The sequence below is a fragment of the Triplophysa rosa genome, linkage group LG2 (genome assembly GCF_024868665.1).
Source record: "Triplophysa rosa linkage group LG2, Trosa_1v2, whole genome shotgun sequence".
NCBI lineage: Eukaryota > Metazoa > Chordata > Actinopteri > Cypriniformes > Nemacheilidae > Triplophysa > Triplophysa rosa.
In genome coordinates, this window is record NC_079891.1 from 9,260,507 (window position 1) to 9,278,263 (window position 17,757).

Here is a 17,757-nt window from a genome sequence, read left to right on the forward strand (position 1 = left end):
AGTTGTATTATCTTAAAGTGGAAGTTCACCCAAAAAACAACTTTGTGTGATTTTTTTTACTCACCCACATGACGTTAAACATGTTTAGAGAACTTCCGGCATCTTCGGAGCACAAATAGAGATATTTAGTTGACATTCGAGAGATTTCCAGGCCTCCTCATAAACATCATGTCAGTTTTTGCAAAGGTCCAGAAAAATAATAAAGACATCGTTAAATTGGTCCATCCGCGCATAGTGGCTCAGTTGAATTTTTTAAGAGAAGATAATGTTTTAAGTGCAAAAAACGAACCAAAATACAGACTTTAATCGATATATTCTCCTCTGTCTTGTCAGTGTATGGCGCGTGTTCACGAGAGCACTAGGAAAAAGTGAGTAAAAAAATCACACAAAGTTGATTTTTGGGTGAACTTCCCCTTTAACTAAGATGAGTCAATGTTGTGAAAGTATTTTTAGTCATGGTAATAATGTAGTTAACTAATGTTAACAAATAAAACCTTATTGTTACCTTATTGTCAATACAATGTGTTGGTTGCTAATTGTTTAACTAAAACAGTTGTTTATTTTACAAATCTACTTCCTTCACGATTAAGAAAAGGAAACCGCATGAATGTCACTACGGCAAGCAGCAGGTGTCCAACTTCACGTCTCCATTTTCAGTTCCCTCCCGACTGCACGCGACTACTCTCACCGATCTGTTGCATCCAGCCAATGACGAACACACCTTTTATTTTGACATGACGAGCCACACACATGACGTGCCAAACACATATTTTGCATTCCTGCGCCCCCGGATGAGAAGTCACAGACTGCCACTGATCCTTCAGAGGTTTGTTAAGTGCCCTGCGAAGTGAACATAACTGGATATATTCATATCCATGATTCCAGTTCGAAAAGAACGTATGTAAGATTTGAAGGGAATTAAAGTGCACAAGACATAGTGCACAAGGTGGTAATTATCAATGCAGTAATCCATATGGCCTGATTTAAGGTTCAGATGATCTTTTCATTAATTCATGCCTTCACTAATCAGTAGTTTTAAAACCTATTTAACCAGTAATTAGCACATTATTTGCACATAGTTGTTAAGTGTTACCTAAAAGAGTAGAAGAATATTAGTAAAGAATATTGGTAATCTCAACACTCCTGCATTAATTATACTTTACACTTATTGGGCGGCACAGTGCCTTGGTGGTTAGCACTGTTGTCTCACAGCAAGAAGGTCCCTGGTTCGAGTTGCATGTTCTCCCTGTGTTAGCGTGGGTTGGCTCCGGTTTCCACCCACAGCCCAAAGACATGCAGGTTAGGTTAATTGAGGATTCCAAATTGTCCCTCCCCTGACTTGGATCGTGTATAGAACAGACTTGTGTATTGATAGTTCTCACCGATAATATAGCCTTAGATGCTGGAATGGTGTTAAGAATGAAACAATAGGTAAATAAATAAATCTTTACACTTATTTATTACATTTATTTGGGTGCATATTGTCGGCAGGGATATGCATTTTCCAGCATGGATCTAGGAGAGAAAAAGAAGCGGGGCCCTTTTCAGCCTTGGAGTGACAGCTCTTTTATTAAAAGAAACTGGGCCCCTTTATATGCACACACACACACACACACACGCACGCACGCACGCACGCACGCACGCACGCACGCACGCACGCACGCACGCACGCACGCACACACACACACACACAGACCATAGCTTCTGTGTCTGGGCCATTGTCACTAGACTTGGTACTCCTGAAGTACTCCCCAAATATCCAAGGGGCTTTGTTACAGTCCCTTTGCAAACTGAAAATCTCTCCCTCTCTCTTTTTCGGTCTCACATGCATGCACGCACGCACGCACACACATGTACACACGCACGCACGCACGCACACACACATACACACGCACGCACACACACACACAGTCTTTTCCAAAAGCCCAAACTTTGGTCAAACAAACTGTTTTTTTAAAGCCCCTTAGCTTGAAGCGGATCTGATCATATCGAGGTCAAGAGACTTATAGCATTATCTAGTTTTGGGCAAAAGTGTGTGAGTGTCGATATAGACTGCATTTCTCTGGAGATAAACCCTGTGGCCTCTTAGCCCAAGTCCCACCCATCCACTCACAGTGTGTGAGTGTGTTGGGGAAAAGAGGCAGTGCCCAGACCCTTACACACAGATAGCATTACACGGAAAGCAGAGAGGCAAAGACAAGAGAAGACAGCGTGGTAGACAGAGAGAGAGAGAGAGAGGGAGAGTTAGAAGGTGTGTGCTAGAATGCCAACCAAGACCAACATTTGTGGAGTAAGTAAAACTAGCCTGAAGACTTTTTTTACTTATCTTGCTGATTATTTGTTTTACATGCATACATTTTAAGATGAATAATGTTTCCATTTTTACATTTAGTCATGTTTCCTAATTAGTTGTTCAAATCAAACCAAACCCTGAATAATAATAGGACTAATGGAGTCATATTGTTACTAAAACGTTTCAAATATTTTTTTAAAGATGACAAAGCGTAAACTACTCTGTCAAAAGTAAAAGTATTATTTTACAAAATACAAAATAAACCTAACTAAGTAGATGCTGTAGAAAAAAGTTTTTAAATATAATAAATGTTAAGGTAAACAATATACAGTATATACTGTATACTATATACATACAGTAGCCTCTAATGAACTAGGCTGTTGAGAACACCACTATGGTAAGATGAACAGGATCAGAGGGAAAAAGTAATAGTGGTAATGGATACCTTTGAATTGTGTACACTTTACACTTATTTAAATAATATTTAATAGTTGTTTAAAAAAATGAATTGTTGTTTGTGTCTGTGGCATGAGTACCCAACTTGTGTACCCAACTTTGTAAGGCGATTCCAGCGTTATGGATGTGGAATTTGCAGTCAATACTTGAAATATAAACCTTTAGTGAATGCATTTATTACCAATATATTGAATCATCTTGTTGATAGTCTTGAATCTGGCCTGGACCTTTTTAAAAAGCTCTGTTGTATTTTTATTTTTTGCTGATAAAGAAACAGGACATCACTGTAGGAAAAATTCTAATAGAAAGAAATACGACATACTAGGAAAACAGGAAAACTTTAAATACATAGAATATATGTTATTATTTTACAAATTTTTATAAGATGTTTATTAACGATACTAACTGTAACTGTTTGAACTAACTCTGAACTTTGCATAGCATTTGGATCTCAAATTAAACTCCCTGCTAATATTTATATTTTGTTACTAATATTACTAATAAAATGTCACAAAAATTTAACATTATTGTTAGAGTGTTATTTCAAGGAGGTCTGTGCAGTCAGTTGTGCCAGCCTGACATTAAACCATACAGCATTATATCCTATTTAAAAGGACGCTTTCACTTCAGTGGACAAATGTATTCTACTCGGACTAGTTCATTTAGGCTTAAAAGTTCAACATTTGATATTAGTGTTTAGTTGTGCACAGACAGGATTATGATTAAGATGAATTAAATTATTAGGTGTGGTGTACATTGCTGCCATTGCTTTATCTTTTGTAACTATACACATACATTGATGTTAAAGGGGGCTCTCCTGTTTTTGCCAAGTGGTAAAAACCCTGGGACAACATTTAAATCAACCAATCAGATTTAAAAAATAAGTGGACACTTCTTGAACATTGGTGACTACCATAGTAGGAAATTTTAAAATGGTAATCAACGGTGCTCCAGAAAGGTTTGCTTTAATAAATTATTCAAAATATCTCTTTTTGTGTTCAATAAAACAACAATAATTATATATATTTTTTCTACTAGTCAATGGTGTCCCAGAAATGTCAGTTTCTAACATTCATCCAATATCTTTCTTTATAGTATCTGTTTTTTAAAAGTGCTTTAATTTTGTGAATGCTCAACATGTGTTGTTTCAATGATGCATATTGTCTCAAACAACATTTTCTGTTTCCTTATTATATATTTTATATTAGAAGACATGCTGTTTATGTGTTTTCCTTAAGATTACAGTCAAATGTGTAAAAAATTGCATTCAAATTTGTCCAATAAAACGCTCCTGTGGATGTCCAGCTCTCTTGATCACTACCTGATCATTAGCCACCATTAGCAAAAAGCATAACCCACAAAACATCCTTCTATAACTTGTTTCAGTAGTAAATTATGTCAGCACAGGAAATGTTGATTGAAGCATGATGTTGCCTTTAATGCTGTAGTTTTATTACTGTGGTGTGTGTGTGTGTGTGTGTAACTGGGTGAGGAAGCAAACGAATATGTGAAGAAGTATAACAGACGTAACAATAATAATACTGTTACGCATGCCTCGTATACTGCGTTCAGCCCTGACAAAACGTTGCAAATCGTTTTTTAAACGGAAACGGTGGTGCGGTTGAACACTCTGTTGTGATGACGCAAGAGTTGAACTATGGCAACTGAGAAGGCCAATTTCAGTGTTCTTTTTGAAGAATTTTCGGAGCCTGATGAAAACGGTATAAATACGTGTTGAATACTGCAAAATACATCTCTTCTAATATCTTCAATTGTTGCGTATACCGAGCTGCAGCGGACACATTTAAACGACTTTACTTGGACCCATTAGGCGAGCTGTCTCTTTAACACCGCGGGGGTTATGTATGTTGCTGCTGATTGGGCTGATATTCTTGACACACCCACCAAACAAGAGAAAACGCATCTCAAACCCTGTTGCACACCGTTTCCAGGAAACGTGTCGTTCAACCCGGAAACCGTAGCAAAACGTTGCGCACCGGTTTGAGTTTGAACATGCCTGAGGTGATGAAGTGGATGGAGGTGGAGCTGCAAAGGGGCGACCAGCCACAGTTTTCATCATGGCCATAACATCACGCTTCTGTTTTTGACCTTCGTTTGTAATTTCAGTTTGGAGCAGGGAGTCCCAGCATGTTCTTGTTAGTTTAGTTATTGTTTATCTTTTATTGCTGGGCTCCCTGTCTTGACGTTTTTCTGTTATTGTTGTGAGTATGTTAAAATAAATCACTTTGACAACATATCATTGTTGTCCTTTTATTATGTTGCGTCCATTCTAGTCCCTAGACAACGATATTAGGAACCGTAACATAATTGGGGACTGTTCGGGATTTTAATCTGGCGTTTCCACCATTCCCTTTGTTCTCTGTTCGCGCCAGGCGGAATGGTAGTGACGCAGTAACCGAGGGGTTTTCCAGTAGCCTATTGCATGATTGGGAATTCCGTGTGTAACTTTTGAGCTCATTAGCGGAAGCGTGTGCAGGCCTGGATACGGCTATTTGGTGCTATTTGGAGTTTAATGCTGACGTTTTGATATTTCTTTCGTAGGAAATGCAGGTGAGTGAAGTGTTTTTTGTTATGCACTGCATTGTTTTATGGATAGAAATCTTTGCTACCCTGTTAGGCTAAAGAGGCGTTGTCCTTTGGACTTCACCAGTTTTTTATTGTTTTAGTGTCGCGGGTGAGCGGTCAGTGTTAGCTGCGAAAGCAGTTATTTCGGGAGCACATCCGTAGGAGCTTGGGTGGTCATCTATTGCAGATTGCATCACAAGCCTACTGGTTTTCAGTGTATAAAAATAATGACAGTGAAAATGATGATAGTCAAGTCAACTTTATTTATATAGCGTCATTGTTCAAATTCATTGTTACAAAGCAGCTGTACATAAAACATATTGACTATAAGCAAAACATTTAAAGCACACATTTAAGATAAGGGAGAGAGAAAAACAGTTCAAATATTAAACGGACTATAAATTCCTATATGTAATATTAATTACCCGAAACTTTAAATTAAATAAACAAATAAAGCAACCCCCCCCCCCCCGACCAGGCAAACAGTGCAAAACTGTATGCAAACATTGGCGAGGAACCCAAAACTCCAATGGAGAAAAAAAACCTCAGGAGAACCCAGGCCCAACCAGGGGATTCCAGTTCCCCTCTGGCAACAGCTGCAGCCTGTGCACAAGCTCGAAAGTGATTGCACATTTAGGCTAAATAAAAAATAAATTTAGTAATAAAGTAAATTATAGGTTTAAGATTATCATTAATAATCTAGTAGCAGTTAAATATTTGTAGTGAAGAAGTGTCAAATTGCTGCATCCTTCTTTATCCAGCTCTATCATCTCCGCTCTTGTCAGGTGATGATAGTAATGATAGTAACAAGAGTATTAATAGTAATAAAAACCAGAGGATGGGGAGGGTACTGCATAATAATAATAATAATAATAATAGTAATGATGATAATTATTAATCATAAATAAGGGGGGGAAGTTGGAGGATGAGGAAGGTTTCTTATAGTAGGAATAATAATGTTAGTAGTAATAGTAATAATATTTACAATATGAACAATAAACTAAAATTATATGAGGAATCAGTCGGAGGTTGGAGGATTAGGAAGAGGGCAGATAGTAATAGTAGTGGTAGCATTAATGATGATAATAACAATAATATAATAGTAATATAATTTATAATAATACAAGTATTATTACAAAGTAAATACAAGTAAATTTATTTGCTCATACAAGTAAATTTATAATAATACAAGTGATAATACAGCTATTAATGATACGATATTATAGGGCTCCCTTTGATGCTTCTGTGGCCGTGGCATGTGTTATACCCCTGCAGACGCCAACAATATGCTGCTACAACAGGCCATGAAGCAGATGTGCTGTTGGACCCAGGGCCTCGGGCTCAAAAGACCCGACCCCAAGCCACTCCCTACCCCTGGGCCACCACATACATGCAACGCTTATCCTAATAATTTTTTTCCTTTTCTTGCAGCATTCATTGTTAAACTTATGACAGACGTGTATGTCAGCTAGTATGTGATGCATTAAAAGAGCGCGGTGCACAGCATGGATCTAGACCAGTGGAAAGCCCAGGCCACCATGCTCACGCAGAACTTACCCTGTGTGTCCCCGATATGAATATTTACTGTTTTTCTTCTGATTGGGGTCAAGCCCTGAATCCGTTAGTCTTCTTCCGCCATTGCGTCTATGGCAGACCAAATTTGGCACACTGTTAGAGGACAGTCTCATGTGCGACTGTAGCAATTTGGAGTCTAACTTCAACTCTCCAGGGCCACCACTAATTCAAAATTTTGCTTACATTTTTGCTCATACATTTTTAACCATATGCTCGTAGAAACAAAATTATTTTTTTCCTCTGAATCCTTGGCTCATGACGATTCGAATGGATTTTTCAAAAAACATAATTTTTTGAAAACGTCCTAGAGCGTTTGTCTGATCGTGGCTCTATTTGACATTGGCTCTAACTACAGTACTGTTGATCTGACTGACTTCAAAAATGACACAGCACAATTTTCCGTATCATCATTGGCACATCTTGTTCACCTCATAGAAATTTGGACAATGCTGCCTATTGGTAAAAAGTTATAAGCAATTTTATGGTGTTTTAGGTGCTTTTAAATGTCAAGTGGTCTATTTTTTATTATTATTATTATTTACAGTTTGTTTCTGCTTTTAGAATATATTTAATAGAAAGATGTGTTTTGAAATTGACAGAGAAGAAGATTTTCAAGTTATTCAAGTGCAAGTTATTTTGGAGAAAAAAAATCTACTTCTTAAAAAAAATCTGTTTTCCTGTATTGCTTCCTTTCTCAGACTGATGCAGCCACCAGTTTTCTACGTGCAGCTCGCTCAGGTAATCTGGAAAAGGCTCTAGACCACATCAAGAATGGGATTGACATAAACATAGCCAATCAGGTACAACTACCTCCAATAATGTAATTTTTAAATAAAGTTGCTTGTATACAGCAGTTCAATTGAATTCAGTTCAATTCATTTTCATTTATATAAAAACAGTTTTTTAACAGTTTTGCATTGTGGCAAAGCAACTTTATATAATGACTGTACATGACTATATCTATTTTTTATCATATTTAAGAATCAAAATAAATGTGAAAGTTGTTTGGGTTAATTATTTAAATGTTTGTCTTTTAATCGCACAAAAAGCTCAATTTAGGTTTCATAGCAGATAAATTATAGCATTCTATAGTGTAACACAATGAGATAGTGGTATTTAGAGACTGCTAGAAGTCAATATTTTTTTGTGAAGGGTAGTATTCCTTAATTCAATACATACATTTCTCTGATAATGACTACTGACTCAAAAAACTATATGATTAGGTTACAAGAAGAACATGGTCCAATTTGATTGCCTATATTTACGCAATATCACATGAGCATAATGTTACGAAAATATATCATTGGGACTAAATAAAAAAACATATTCCAAAGTACATATTCCAAATGACACTGAAAGCCCAAAGAACAGGAAATAGTGACTTACAGTTAGGTCCATAAATATTTGGACAGAGGCACATTTTTTGTTATTTTAGCTGTTTACCAAAATGTATTCAAGTTACAGTTATATAATGAATATTGGCTTAAAGTGCACACTATCAGCTTTATTTAGAGTGTATTCACATCCATTGGCTGAAGGGTTTAGGTCCCCAACCTTTTTTACACTATGGGCCGGTTTCGGGTTTAAAAGGTACAATAGGCAGTGCAAGTGAGACTCACGTCGCGTTTTGCTGGATGTTAGTTCTACTAGATGTTAACGCTGGATAATTCTGTATGTTTTCCAGAAGCCTAAAATTATTTACGATTTCACTTAGTTGATCTTTTGCATACAGTGACACTTATGATTCACGAGGTATATTAGCAAATGATTAATGGAGCCATGCCTGCGCAGACGCACTGGAGGAGAGAGAGTCAATGTATAAAAGTGGAAGCTAGGTTGTCTACGTCACGAGCACTACTGTATGTAAATGTGGATGGGGTGCTCTTAAAGGGCAAAACCCATGATAAATAATATAGTGCTATTACACAGCTATCTGAGCCGCTCAGTTCTGTCACGCCATTGTATGATCCTTCTTGTGGTGCAGTACATAAATCTTGCAATGCAAGTGAGCGGCACTGCATTTACAGTGGGTGATGTGGAGGAGGAACCCACATGCCCCACTCTGAGGGTGGTGAGCACCGTGTTTGCGGCGACCTCTTCACCAGAGCCCGCTCGCAAGATGGCCACCAGTCCAGAGCCAGTTCCAGCGTTCAAGATGGCCGCCGCTGAGTTTCCTGCATCGTCCAAGATGGCCGCCGTTCCAGAGCCAGTCCCCAAGATGGCCGCCAGAGTCAGCTGACAAGATGACGCATTACAGGCACAGGCGCCTGGTCTCAAGTGTGGCAGATACTCCATTGGTGTCTGTGTGGGTGGCTGGTGTCCCAAAGATGTAAAACCCGGTATTCCTATGCTTCCTGTGGTGGCTACAGCTCTGTGGTGTGTGTGGTCTACACTCTGTTCCTCAGTCTCCCCAGATTTTGCTGCAGCCCATGAACCTAAACCAAGTCCTGTCCACAAATATGTTTCTAAACCAAGTCCAGTCCACGAGTCCGTTCCTGAGCCCAGTCAAGCCCAAGGGTCCGTTCCTGAGCCCAGTCAAGCCCAAGGTCCGTTCCTGAGCCCAGTCAAGCCCAAGAATCCGTTCCTGTGCCCAGTCAAGCCCAAGAATCCGTTCCTGTGCCCAGTCAAGCCCAAGAATCCGTTCCTGTGCCCAGTCAAGTTCAAGAGCCCGTTCCTGAATCAAGTCCACTCCATGAACTGATTGCTGACCACAATCCAGACCCAGGCCCACTCTGGCCACCGATCTAGCCGGATCCACCTAAACCACCATGTGCTCGAGTTATTTCCATGGTTTCTACCTCAGTTTCATTGTTGGATGGATTATTTGGTATTTGACCTCTGCCTGTTTTATGGAATGTTATCTTGGATTTGCCCTTTTATTAAAGACTACTGCATTTTGGATCCTCAACCTCTCGAGCCCCTGTGCAGTTAGTTACAGGTATTTCAGGTTCGACACAACCATGCTAATAATATTTTTATATTATTTCAGGTATTTGTAATATCCCAAACGGAAGCAATACTGTATCATGTTTTAGTATTTACTATAGTAGATTAAAGTGCCCTTCTGTCTTAATTCAGGCACTGTTTTTTTACAGTCTCGTGTCAAACAGCATAAGGATTGGTTTTGGTGTGAGTCTGGTCAGCCAAAATAATAAAAAAGCCATGCATAAGTTTGGCTAAATCTTTGCTTGAGTTAGGCTTGTGACAAAAATAACATAGTTTGGTTATTATTATTATTATCACAAAAAACATTATCATAATTGTCATTATCACAACAAGTACTTTTTGATAGTAGTTTGTAGTGTAGCTAACTATTTGTTTTTTCAGATGGATAGCTAAACTGTAACTTAACTACTTGAACTTATGAGTAGCTTGTAGCTAATCTAACTACAGTTTAAGAGTAGCTTTCCCAACACTGGTAAAAGGTCTGGAATTGATTCTAGTTGTGGTGTTTGCCTTTAGAAGCTGTTGCAAGTGAAACAGGTCATAGTTAGGTTTCAAAAACAATACAAATCCATCAGACATATAGCAAAAACGTTAGGAGTGGCCAAATCAACAATTGTTACATTCAGAGAAAAAAACAGCAACAACAACATAGTGGTGACCTCCGCAACAACAACAACAAAAATGGATGTCCATATAAGATAACTGTGGTAGATGATGGCATTATCATCTCCATGATAAAGAAAAACCCCTTCACGGGTAGAATGTACAGTACATAAATAAATGTACATTCATCTAGCTATTAGTGTAGACATGAGTCAAAGTAAAGTGGCTACTAGCTGAACATGCACAGTGCTGAGAAGATTAACTGTGAGAATGTGCGATTAATTTAAGCCTGTTGTGGGGCAAAGGTGGGTACTACAAAGTATTAGAGAGGTGTGGTTAGTGAGTCTATATTATTGTTATTACACACACACACACACACACACACACACACACACACGCACACACATATATATATATATATATACATAATATTGTTGTAAACATTGTAATAATGTTTATGTGTCCAAACCTTTGGATTGTAATAATTCAGCAATAGTAAAACTGTAAAATGCTTTAAAATTGCCAGAAACAGTTGATTATATATAATGTACACAATTTTAGTCATATGGTGTTATTTTCATACAATTTTATGTATATTCAGAAATTTCATTATCGACTCATTCTTTCTTATTTGTTCCTACTTGCATTGAGATGGGAAGAGTGGTCTCTAAAGTCACAGGGGATAATATCAGCAATGAGAGAAAGGTCCAACCTCACATGTCCTGTAAGGCTGAAGGAAGGCTGTGTAAGGTTAGACCTATCCCACATGGCTTGTATTCTTCCCAGCACATAGACCACCAGCCTACCATCTAAATCATCACCACCATCATCACTAGCTGATGTCTTTTGAAAGTGTTCTGTGTGTTTCATTAGCAGTGATCTATAAATTAAAATCACCATTTAGTTATCCTAAAGTCTATTTTTGGTGCTCTTTGGGATGCAAGTCTACTATTTCTCTTCCTTTACAGAATGGGCTTAATGGGCTGCATTTGGCATCAAAGGAAGGCCATGTTAAAATGGTGCTGGAGCTTCTGCATCATGGTATTGTACTTGAGACAACCACAAAGGTAAGTGATAGGCCTACAGTTTCCCCACATATATTTGTACATTGAAGCCATGCTTAAAAAAATACAATTTTACTGGATTAAATAAAATACTAAACCAGGTGGCCATTTTTGCAGACAAAAAATGTTATGGCAATATTTTCACAATAGTGACAGCCACACAAACACATTCTGGGCTGAATCTGGTTTAAATTGGGCCCTTCTGGCTTAATCCAGGCACTGTTTTTTTACAGTCTTGTGTTAAACAGCATAAGGCTTGGTAATGGTATAAGTCTGGTCAGCCAAAAGAAACTAAAAGTCATGCATCAGTCTGGCTAAATCCTGGCTTGAGTTAGGCTTGCAACAAAAAGAAAATAGTTTGCTTAAGATCTGGGTCGGTTTTGGTAAGCCGAAAAGTCCAAAAAATACAGCCATCAAGAATAACTTTGTAACAAAATTATATTATTATCATTATCACAAAAAAAAACATTGTTGTAATTCTTATTATCATCAAATCAAAACCAATTTACATCCAAGTAGTTTTTAAGAAGGCAAATAATAAGTTGTAGTCGGTGTGCAAATACAGCGTGAGGCTATGTTCAAATTTAAAATTAAAGTTTCATTTTCAATAACTTTTGATTGCATTTCTAGCGAGAAATTTGTAGTTTTTAGTAGTATTGTAGTTTTTAAATATGTGATTGGTTATTGCATAGACGTCTCTGTTTATAATTCAAATAGATTTTTAGACCGTTCTGCTGCATATGAAGTAGGGATGCAGAGTCCACTCCAAAAGAGTCGATTCCTCGACTCTTACTGTCCCTGAAGTCGGATTCCAAGACAGGAATAGACTCTTGTCAACTCCTTTTCGACTCCGTAAAAAAAACTCCCTCAAGAATATGATGACCAGATCGTGCTGTTTGAGAGACTTACCGGCCACAAGCGTGTGATGTGCAGCGATGGTGGTGACATACACCTTGAGCTTAGAGGTCGCTCTCTAACCTTTCTTGAAGGAAGGACAGCCCGACATCGATCGCACAATTCTGTGGGTCTTCCCCGTGGAAAGAACACCAGGATGAGAAGAGGCGTCACTTGTAGGTGTACAGTCGCCTAGTGGCTGGAGCTCTTGCCTGAGTGATCGTGCTCACGACTGCAGGAGGCAGGTCACTCAGGATCTCCTCGTCCCGTCCAGGAGACAGATGTGGAGGTTCCAGAGGTCTGGTCTCGGGTGCCAGACCGTGCCCTTCCCCTGAGAAAGAAGGTCCTTCATCGGGGAATCGGTCCAGGGGAGAGTCGTCGTCACAAGCGTCAGCTCTGAAAACCAAGTCTGGTTATGCCAGTTGGGTGCAACTAACAGGACTTGGTACTCCTCTTCCCTGACCTTGCACAGGACTTGTGCAAGGAGGCTCACTGGGGGGAAGGCGTACTTCCGCTTGTCCCATGGCCAGCTGTGCACAAAGGCATCCATGCGCAGGGAGGCCTCGGTCAGGGAGTACCTAAGCGGGCAATGGGAGGTGTCCAGGGAGGCGAACAGGTCCACCTGTTCCTGCCCGAACTGCTCCCAAATGAGCTGGACAGCGCAGGGGTGGAGTCACTACTCTCAGCAGAGCGCGACCTGCCAAGAGAGCGCATCGGCTGTCTGGTTGAGGTCGCCCTGGATATGAGTGGCCCGCAGGGATTCCAACAGCTGCTGACTCCAGAGGAGGAGGACATGTCTGTCCAAGGGGCTAGGGTGCAATGGCAGTGAGGCGTGATGGGAATACGTCTCGTGCCGGTGTGCCATGCTCTCCAGGGAACACGACTCTGAAGCCAATGCTAAAGCAGTCTCATATGCATCAACTCGAGCGGCACGAATGCCGTCGAGGACGCCATATGCCCCAGCAGCCTCTGAAAAAGTTTCAGTGGGACCGCTGACTGCTGCCTGACGAGGGCTGGGCACGCTCGGTGGTAAGGCGCGCTGTCATGTTAACATAGTCTAGTTCCATACCTAAATAAGAGGTGCTCTTATCCCAGTTGACCCGTAGGCCAAGTTGGTCGAGGTGCTGAAGCACAATGTCCCTGTGCGTACACAACAGATCTCGCGAGCGTGCCAAGATGAGTCGAGATAGTTGAGAATATGCACGCCCTGCTCCCTGAGGGGAGCAACGCCAATGTAATAGGTTAGATCACAGGGATTGCACATACTCTGATACAAATGTATAAGAGAATGTAATGTAAGTCGCTTTGGATAAAAGCGTCTGTCAAATATGTAAATGTGAATAAGCACTACCCTCGATTGCAAACCTCAGAAAGCGCCGGTGGCGCGGGGCTATTTGGACGTGAAAGTATGCGTCCTTCAGGGATGAATCTGTGCCAGGATCTGTTTCAAGGTCAACATTTTTAAGGGCTGCTTCTGGACTGTTTATATGTCTCAAATCTAAAATGGGACATAGCCCGCCGGGACCACAAAATAGAGGCTGTAGAACCTGCTCGCTCGGAGGGACAAGCTCTATCGCTCCTTTCGCAAGCAGACTTAGAATTTCCTGTCTCAGTACTGGGGCATTTTGGGGCAACGTAAGCGACTGAGCCACACCGTCGAAACCGGGTGGTCTGCGTCTGAAATGGAGCGAAAAGTTCCTCAAGAAGCCAGCTCGAAATTTCTGGAAGAGCTCTCCACGCTTCTATGAAATGAGCGAGGGGTGTTAACCATTCTGTCTGTTCCTGAGAAGCCAGAGCTAACTCCCGGTTTACTGGCCACTTTGTGAACAGTGCAAATTTAGCCAGCAACGAGGGAACGTAGTGCTGAACCTTGAAACGTTTGGGAGCTGGGCTTCCCGTGAGCTCTTCCTCCCTCTCTGCCCACATGTCAGGACGATGGCTTGGCGGGACGGACAGTAGCGGAGCGTTGCCGCGGGCTCCTGTGATCGAAGTTCCTCTTTCTCAGAGCAGACCACTGTTTTGGGCGAACATCTAGCTCTCCCCTCGGAGCGATCTGTGTGGGGCACGCAGTTCCGAAGCCGAGCATGCTCTAACCGAAGAAGGCTGAGTCTGTGCAGCAAAAAATGACTCATCGCCTTGGCTATTTTTTGAGTTTCCGTGAAACGCTAAATAACCAACTCCACAGCATCACCGAAGAGGCCGGAGGGACTGATTGGAGCGCCTTCCTGTCTGTCCTTTAGGTCAACTAGGGTTAACCATAGGTGCCTCTCGAGGGTGACCAAAAAACCCATTGAACGTCTGATGGCATGTGAATAACTTTTTGCCTGTTTGCATGCTGTCACAACACAACTAATAATAACTATAACAATTGCTCGTTCAGTGCCATGACTATCATTTCTGTGCTCTCTGAGCCTTTTCTGACAAATATTTAGATATAACAAGACAGTTCATTCATATTATCATAAGCATGGGAGCTAGTGCAATGCGTGCTGAATCAAACTTAAAAAACGCGTCACATGTAGTAGCTTACACTTAACAGCTTTTTTGTTGTCTTTGTCTACAATTTGCATGAAGGAGGCCCAGACAGAAGAAGTGCCATTAGTTTAACCTTTTTTCACATCAGCTGCGTCTGTGTGTGTTACTACAAGCTGTTGCGACCTCAGTCAGGTCGACGCATCCTTCGAATTGAGATGCAGCTATGAAGGAATACTTGATCGCCGACAGCTTGCAGTAACACACTGTGGCGGAGTTCTGATGCTGACTGTTGAGACTGCTCGTGTTTTTTTTGCTTATTTCGAGGCTCACATTTTTCTCATCCTAATTCCACAAAGTGCAGGTTACAAAACACGCACAGTGCTTGACTGGTGTTCTCAGATCAACTCGGGTATTACACAGACCCGAGACCCGAAAGAAACAGTATTGGGATGGTTCTCCGTGAAGACCTCTAGTGCACGTGTTTATTTGTATACCAAACGAATTATAAGAAATGATCTGATCTAGTGACTTAAAGAATGTTTTTGGTAGGGATGCACCGAAATGAAAATTCTTGGCCGAAACCGAAAACCGAAAAAGAGGAAACCAAGGCCGAAAACCGAAACACCGAAAGAAATTATGCCAATTATTAGTACCATTGCATTTATGGCTATGACTGTGTACTAACTTTACTAAAATCAAGGCATTGCAATTGCATAAATTAATATTAAAGTTTCAAAGAATAAATCAATTACAAATTATGCAAATATTTATTTAGCACATTGCAACAATGCACAATATAAAATAAAATTCAAACTAAAATGTTTAACTTGACCCCACTCATGTGTACATTAAATAATAATGTACAGGCCTACTGGCCTGCTGAAAGGTTGTAAAATTAAATGTTCTCTCATAAAAACAAAGTGCATTTAGGTCAAGTGCATTTAAAATTTTTCTCTGTAGGACTACTACAAGAAAGTGCATTCAGAACAAGTGCAACTGCTTAAAGATACAACAATATTTTCTCTGTAGGCCTTCAACATAATAGTGTATCAAAACAAAGACTGCCATAGCCCATATGTTAACTGTAGAACTTTAACAACAACAAATGCACCAAGAATTGCAGATGTGCAAAGTGGATAATAAATATTTAAACACTAGACAAGCCCATTCTACTTCTTGAGGTAAAGTGGCAGGTTTTTCTTGATGAAGAGTAGCTTCTCTGCTTTATCACAGTGAAGTCTGTTCCTCTTCTCATCGAGAACATGAGCTGCTGCACTGAACAGTCTCTCGCTGTCAGTGCTTGTGCACGGAGCAGACAAGTACTTGCGTGCCATCTTTGCCAGGTCAGGAAAGCGGCCGCGATTATTTCTCCAGTAGGCAAGAGGGTTATCACTTCTGGGGATGGGGACTTCAGACAGATAACCATCTAGCTGTTGAGTGGTTGAGCTTGTCATCTGCCTGACATTTGAGAACGATTTGAGAGAGTGTATTTAAAAGGGCCAGTGCATAAATAAACATTTTTATCAAATTAAAAAAATATCTAGAAGAAATATGGCTACAATCTTATAGTCACATATATAGTAGCCTAAGAACAGAATAGCCTACCTATTATTTGAGGCACTTTCTTGCAGGATTTCACTGAACATATCAGACAACGAGGGTGCATGCCCCTCATCTGGTGCAGAGAGACGAGTCTTTTTTTCTGCGCTCTGATCTCCTTCTGTTGCGCTGCTCCGTCTCCACGCGGGTTCTCCGCATCCATCGCGGCCTGGATCATTTCTCGTGCGCGCTGCTTTATTTCCGCATCCAAATAAATGGTCTTTATAACGCGGATCAAGTACAGTCGCGATGAAGTGCAGAGGATCCGAATAGATCTCAGTGAAACGTGTGCTGACAGACTCGAAGAGTGTACTTTTCATTGTTTTCACTCAGTGGTCCGTCTCAACCTCTTTGCTTAGGAGACGCTTTAGTGCTGCGATTAAAGGAATAACGTCCGCTACAGATGCATCAGAGGAGCTGATCTCTTTAGTTAGCTGCTCAAAGGGGGCAATAAGAGAGAGAATGTTCTCTATTAAGACCCACTGGTGTGAAGTGAATGTCGCAGGGAGCTCGTGATCTGCGCTATATGCAGCCAATACTCGCTTTTGCGCAAAGAGGCTTTGAAACATGTAAAAAGTGCTGTTCCACCGCATACTCAAGTCTTGCTGAAACCGTTTTATTGGTGTTCCAAACTGATCTTGCATAGACTGCAAGCGGTAATAGGCCAGCTGAGAATGTTTAAAGTGGCCAACAATTCTTCTGCCTATAGCCAGTACGTCTTTTACGCTGCGTTGAGACAACACTCCCTCATTCACAGCCAGATTTAGTGTGTGGGCCATGCACCGTATTCCCTTCAGCTGGCTGTCTTCTATCGCTTTTGTCATATTTCTTGCATTGTCACTGACAATGACATGCACTTTAGATTGGTCGATATGCCAGGTGTCGAACATATTGGCGAATGCATCAGAAATGGCTGCTGCTGTATGTGACCCTCGAAACTCTTGTGAATGGAGCATAATCTTTTGCAGCTGGAAATCAGCGTCGATCCATTGTGCGGTTAGACTGAGCATACTGGTAATGCTGATGTCTGAGCTCCATATGTCTGTCGTGAAACTGATTGCTGAAATATCTGCAGCTATATGCTCATGGACGTGAGTTGCAACAACACTAAACAGCTCATGTAAACACACCTCTGAGAAATGTCGTCTGCTCGGCATTACATAACGGGGCTCAATGTGCTCGATCAGCCTATGAAATCCCACATCTTCTATGACAGAGAATGGCTGATCATCTAAGGCAATGAATTCCATAATCTTTTGTGTAATG

General features: G+C 40.6%; 1 protein-coding gene across 1 annotated transcript in view; it reads left to right on the forward strand.

Moving 5' to 3' along the window:
- Positions 1-17,757, forward strand: part of ank1a (ankyrin 1, erythrocytic a) — a 371,228-nt gene that overhangs the window by 49,457 nt on the left and 304,014 nt on the right. The window contains exons 3-4 of the mRNA XM_057351699.1: positions 7,609-7,710; positions 11,428-11,526. Coding sequence (XP_057207682.1) covers positions 7,609-7,710; positions 11,428-11,526 — 201 coding nt within the window. The remainder of the gene's footprint in view (positions 1-7,608; positions 7,711-11,427; positions 11,527-17,757) is intronic.